The sequence below is a fragment of the Alligator sinensis genome, unplaced genomic scaffold (genome assembly GCF_000455745.1).
Source record: "Alligator sinensis unplaced genomic scaffold, ASM45574v1 scaffold948_1, whole genome shotgun sequence".
Lineage (NCBI taxonomy): Eukaryota > Metazoa > Chordata > Crocodylia > Alligatoridae > Alligator > Alligator sinensis.
Genome location: NW_005843093.1, coordinates 81,437 through 87,395, shown reverse-complemented (window position 1 = coordinate 87,395; position 5,959 = coordinate 81,437). Strand labels below are relative to the sequence as shown.

The 5,959-nt window shown below is 53.1% G+C and overlaps 1 protein-coding gene across 1 annotated transcript in view; it reads left to right on the top strand.

Moving 5' to 3' along the window:
• The window catches only part of LCMT2 (leucine carboxyl methyltransferase 2), a 28,131-nt gene that overhangs the window by 2,210 nt on the left and 19,962 nt on the right, over positions 1 to 5,959 (top strand). The window contains exons 2-8 of the mRNA XM_025193713.1: positions 4 to 32; positions 150 to 231; positions 541 to 721; positions 1,363 to 1,519; positions 1,692 to 1,881; positions 2,337 to 2,444; positions 3,891 to 3,981. Coding sequence (XP_025049498.1) covers positions 4 to 32; positions 150 to 231; positions 541 to 721; positions 1,363 to 1,519; positions 1,692 to 1,881; positions 2,337 to 2,444; positions 3,891 to 3,981 — 838 coding nt within the window. The remainder of the gene's footprint in view (positions 1 to 3; positions 33 to 149; positions 232 to 540; positions 722 to 1,362; positions 1,520 to 1,691; positions 1,882 to 2,336; positions 2,445 to 3,890; positions 3,982 to 5,959) is intronic.

Below are 5,959 nucleotides of genomic sequence, written 5' to 3'. Positions count from 1 at the left end.
AAGGCGCGCCGCCGCGCCCCGCTCGTCCACCGGTGAGGCCTGGCGCCCCTCCCCGGGGGCAGGTTCGCCCCTCGTGTGACGAGCAGTGCACGGGGCGGCGAGGCTCTGTTCTGCGGAGCTGAGTCCCGGGGCTGCATCTTGTTCCGCAGGGGTTACTACGTGCGGGCCCAGGCCGTGGATGGCTGCGCGCGCCGGTTCCTGCTGCAGAGCCGTGGCTGCCCCCGGAGACAGGTGAGCTCGGGGGGACGGGACGTGAGCTCGGGGAAACGGACGTCTTGGCAATCGGCCTTTTTTGGGTCGATACCGTGGCCGGTAAACGTGTGCTGGCGGGGTGCGTATGGGCAATTGGATTGGTATCGGCTGATACGGCTTGCTAAAAATCAGCCATCGGTATGGTCCCCAAGAAATCTATCGGTGCACCCCTACGTGACAGTCTGCTGGGGCGTGACGTGAGCACCTCGATACGCTGCAGCTTCTTGCTCTATGAACACCCAGGAGGCTGCTGGAGCGGATAACGTGTCTCTCGTTCTTCTGCTGCAGATCCTCTCTCTGGGGGCTGGCTTCGACTCCCTGTATTTCCGCCTCAAGTCTGCGGGTCTCCTGAGCCGCACCGTGGTGTATGAGGTGGATTTCCCAAGCGTGGTGTCCCGGAAAGCTGCTCTGATCAGGGGCACAAAGGATTTGTCAATGGTGGTGGGAGGAACTGGAGGTCAGGAATCAGGTATGATGTTTCTGGCATCGCATCGCGTCGCATGCAGAGGTGTGGCGTAGAGATCGCCACAGCATGCACCAACATTTGATGTGGTCTGCGGTGACCCTAAGTGCCTGCCCCTGTGGTGTGGAGGGAGATGCTATTCTTTGGGCCCAGAGTGAGCTGCAGAATCTAGAACTTCGTTAAGAACGTCTCTAACCTTCTGAGTGTGAAGGGTGCTGATGAGAGACTCTCCGAGCAGCTCTATATGCCTGGCTCTGCAGACAGCTTGTGCTGAGCAAGGGGCAACTCGGCAGGGTTTCAGTTCTGCAGTGGGTAGGACTGAAGCATCATCGCTGTAACTTGTTTTGCATCTGATCCCCCAGGTGCTTAACCTGAAACAGAGTCTGGGAGTCGTCTCCCTGGGGTTGAGGCAAACGTGAAGGCACCGAGAATGCACAACCTACAAGTGCTTCTTGCCTGTTCGCTGTAGTTTGTTCAGGGATGGAGATGCCTGCAGGAGGCTCCCCACTTCCTCCCCTGTCCCCTGTGTTGTCAGCAGGTGCATTGGTGCGATGCTAGTTGTCTGTGGGATGGCTGCTTCCTCGCTCGTTTTGTTGCCAGTGTGGAGTCAGCATCGTGACAAGGGTATTTCAACTGTTTTCCCCCAGGAGCCATGAGTTTTGTTGGAGAAGATTATAAATTACTGGGAGTAGACCTGTCTGAGCTGTCTCAGTTAGAGAAAGCCCTGGAAGAAGCGGGACTGGACAGTGGGGTCCCCACCATGTTCCTGGCAGAAGTGGTGCTCACCTACATGGAGAACAGCAGGTTGGTTGGGTTGTCCTCCCCTTAATTTGCTAGGTCTCTGCTCAGCGCGCCTGTCAGAAAAGTAAGACCTCTGGTATTGCTGTTGTGGGGCTGTGAGGATGGGTCTGGCGCCTGCTTCAGCATGGGCCGGAGCCACTGTCCTGTTTGCTGCTCTCACGTGCATCTCTGACAGGTCGGACGCTTTAATCCGGTGGGCGGCACAGCACTTCTGCCAGGCGCAGTTTGTGCTCTATGAGCAGATGCACCCTGAGGACCCCTTTGGGCACATCATGCAGCAGCACTTCGGCCGCCTGAACTCAGCACTTCACGGCCTTGCTCAGTACCCGGATTGCGAGGCGCAGCGGAGACGCTTCCTCCAGCAGGTTGGTGCTTACAGCTGGGGCAATGTGCAGTCTGTGCGAGACGGGAAAGAGCAGGACTTCTGAGGGCCTGGAGACTTCAGGCAGGCTGGAACTGACACGGCCCTCTCTGCAGCTGCATTCCCACATCCAGTCTCTGGAAGCCCTCTCCCTTTCCCTGGAACCGCTCTTCATGCCAAAGCTAGTATTCTGCTGGTAAAGTGGACACGTGTCCGTCTGAGGGTGCTAGCACCCAGGGACCTTCTGGCTGGGCTGCAGCAAGGGTGGGACCCTATGCTCCATCCAGTGGCACCTCGGGAGGGGCACTGGTGCCATATGGAACCCGCCAGCCTGTAGAGATGCCCTCGCCGGGGAGAAGGGGCTGTCGGTGTTTGACTTGGCCGGTGATACAGGCTCCTGGCTGTGGTCCTGTCCTTGGGGGAGTGACATTTTCTGGGGAATGTGGGTCTCTGTTTCAGGGGTGGACCGAGTGCTTCATTGCAGATATGAACCAGTTCTACACCCTCTGTATTCCAGCAGAGGAGCGGCAGAGAGTGCAGGCTCTGGAGCCCTTTGATGAATACGAGGTAACTCTGCTCTTCCCTTCCTTACACCAGGCATACTGCTCAGTGCCTGCAGCCATGGGGCTGCACGAATGTGGTTATAGTTTCATGCGAGGGAACCTGGGAAGTGGAGAGCCAGTTAACTTGGAGTTGATATGAAGTGTTGGGGGAGATGGGGGCAGCAAGGGGTTGAAGTCCTGTTGTGGATGGGCAGCATAACTGATTTTCACTGCAGAGGGCTGGGCTTCCTCCACTCTCAGCAGAAAGGGGACCAACCTTCTGAGTGACGAACAAGCTGGGAGAGCATTAAAAAGACCGCTCTGTTCTTGTGGGTATTTCCTGCTCTGCCAATTCTGATTTGTTCTCTGCAAACTTCGGAACAAGCAGGACTTCTGGTATTGTTGTCTGGGAGGCTGCACATAACTGTCTCTCCCGTATTGTAAATAAAGATGCTCAAGAGTGCATTCTTGTAGGGCACAAGTGGATGATGAATTGCCCTTTCCAGCTGCTGTTAGAGATCTGTTGGTTAGCTAGTTTTTAAACCACTTAATGTGGACTACAGTGACTTTTGTATAATGCTGGGAGATCTGTTCTAACTACTGTACATGGAACTGAGAACGTGGGCTGAAAAATGCTGACAAATTGGCAAGGGTTTGGGAACATGCTGCAAGAATGAGTCTAGGTTTGCACATGGGCCTCAGAGCATGGGAGTGAAGATGCTGTCTATTGAGCTTCAGGAAGGGACAGTTACTAGAGAGCTTGGTCTGCTCTACAAGTGTTCACTTGGGGAGAAGATTTCTTGTTGTAGGCACTTGATCATTCAATAGGCAGGGGGGGAACGAGCCAGTGGTTGAAAACTGAAGTGCAGTAAATTCAAAGGAAAAACGCAGTCCACGTGTGTACAGCTGAGGAGAATTAAACACTGAACAGCTTGGCTGGTGATGTGGTGGAATCTCCCTCATTTGCTGTCTTCAAGGCAGAAGACCCATACCAGCTGAGCTGGAAATTGCTGAGAAAGGTGCTCATGAGCCTAAGTTGTGCAGGATGTCAGACTGATACTGTTATACTCCCTCCTGGACTTTTAGCCTGTGTTGCAGTGGCTGGCCGTCACCTCTTTGCACTGTTGGCTGCACTGGCCCATTACATAGGCAGAGCCAGGCCCAGTCCCCGGAGGGGGCAGTGCAGGTATGAGTGCTGCTGCTCACTTCCGGGGGGAAACTGCTGCCTCCACTTCCAAGTGGCTCTGAGCCCAAACCTGAGCTACCATGCTTGCGCAGCAGCAGCTGCAAGTTGCCAACCTCTGAAACAGGGCTGGAGGGAGCCTGCTCTGAGCACTGCTGGCTGCTGCAGGATCACTTAGAAGGGGCTTGAGTTTAATCCTACTCCCTCCCCACTGTAGGACAGTGCCTCTGTCTCTCCTACCCCTGGCTACTCCCAGGCACTCAGTTTATCTCTCTTGGCTTGCTGCAGGAATGGCACCTGAAATGTTCCCATTATTTTATCCTGGTTGCCTCAAAGGGGATGGAGCTTACCTGGACTTCTATGTTATCCAGCCTGGCAGGTAAATATGAACTGGCTCCCACTGTGACCCTCCCAGGACCTAGCAGAAGCCTCAAAAAGACCTCCTGTGGCTTAACCTCTCTGCAGAAGAAGCACATAAGATACTGCTATCTGAACATGCCTCTTCATCTTTCCTGCTAGTGATGGATTCACAATCTGCTAGTGCTTTGGATGGCGGTGCCTTGCTTCTAATAGCTCTGAATTGAGAGCTTTTCATTCCTTCAGGCTGTTGTGACTTGTCACACCCAGGATGTCTCTAGGGGCTTTTATTTTATCCAGAGAAGTACAAGAGAAGCCAAAACAAGTTCCTCCAAACTAGACGCTGGATTATTGGGATATAAGCAATCGGGTAGCATGACCCAGAGCAGCTATATACAGCAGAGAATACAGACATAGGGTGGCAAGGTCTCAGGGCCTGCAGAATCTGTCCTCAGGTTTAAGGCAGGTTGCAGACTCCCACCCCTCTGCCTTTGTGTGGGGGTTTTATACAACTCGGATTCATATTTCTGTATTCACGCCCATTCCTCTGAGATGAGGATCTCTTGGCCAATTCAGTAGGGAGCAGGGAAACTGAGTCCAGGTCTGTAACCATTGTTCTAGGATCGCTTTATTAGCATTGGGTGTGAACCCTGACTTGTGCATTTCAACTTCCTTAAACTGTCCCTTGCAATCCGCTTCTCTTGCCTGCTAATTGTTGTGATTGAGACTGAACTGCTCCTAGCGTCAGAGTGTCTAGGAGGAGGAATGTAGTGACGCACCCAGCACAGCCAAAAGAGCTGAAGGGTGTTCAGGACCCCCCAGCAGTCTGGTCATTGTCCCCCCTCTACCTCTTTCTGTGGTTCTCTGGTTGGGGCTGCAGCCAGAAGCTCCAGTTCTTTCTCTTCCTGCTTACTGGGGGTCACTCCAAACACTGTCCTTCCAATTTCACTGCACAGACTAGGTTGTTCTTTTCCTTGTGTTCTGTAAGGCTCTTGCCTCCCACTCGGAGCAGTGTCTTGGCGTCCCGTGGCATCCAAAGCCACACGCAGTTTGTTCTTTCTTACAGCCTCTCCTAGAGGAGTTGCTGTGTGCCCAGTATTTTGTTTTAGTAACTTGTTTTAATATTCCTGTTGCTTTGTGCTTGCCCAGAAGAACATCCCATCAAAGCAATATGCCTGGACCTGGGGCAGGTGGTGTTGAGGTTTTGCAGTGTCCTTAGTTTCTGTGGGCATCACTCTGCAACTTTCGATGGTCCCCAAAGAAAATTGTTCTCCCTCACAGACAGGCTTTACTTGTATTGCCAACAGTCTCATTTTGCCAGACAAGTGGGAGGGTCTCAGCGATGGCCCTTGACTTGGATCTTCAGGGGGTCATAGATTCATGCCAGGTCCCAGCCACTGACCACTTTGAAGGGGAGGATGGAGGTCTGGAACCTGACGTGCCCTGGGAAGCCCATGTGTGAGTAGAGGCAGGTGAGGGGCAGAAGAGTTCCCAAGGAGAGAGTCTGCAGCAGACAGATTTTCCTCTGCTCTGAAGGGTTCACACTTGGGCACATTTCAAGCCTGTTCTTACTGGGTGTGTGTAGTGTGTCGATGTACTCTTGTTGGATGTGTGTAGAGGTTGAATGCAGCCCGTGGGGGAAAAAAATGATCTGTTTTAGAATCTGCAAAGGGAGTGTGCAATGGCAAGTGTACAGTTCCCTATCACTGTGTGCTGGATGCGTATCTCAAGCCATTCTAGCACATTCCTTTGGGACCTGCTGCTTTTCCGGTGAGACAACAGCGTCTTGACTTCTACTCTTAACCAAGCTCAGGGAACTTAGGCCTGAGGTCAGCCATACACACACCTAAAGGAAGTTCACATTCTAGACCAGGCACAATCTCTGGAGTCAGGCCAGTGCATGGGATTGCCTCAGCCTCATTGACAGGTGACCTCCTGTCAATGGAGAGAGGGCAGATATCCATTCTCATCCTCCTAGCGTCTTTTCAGCACTTCACCCT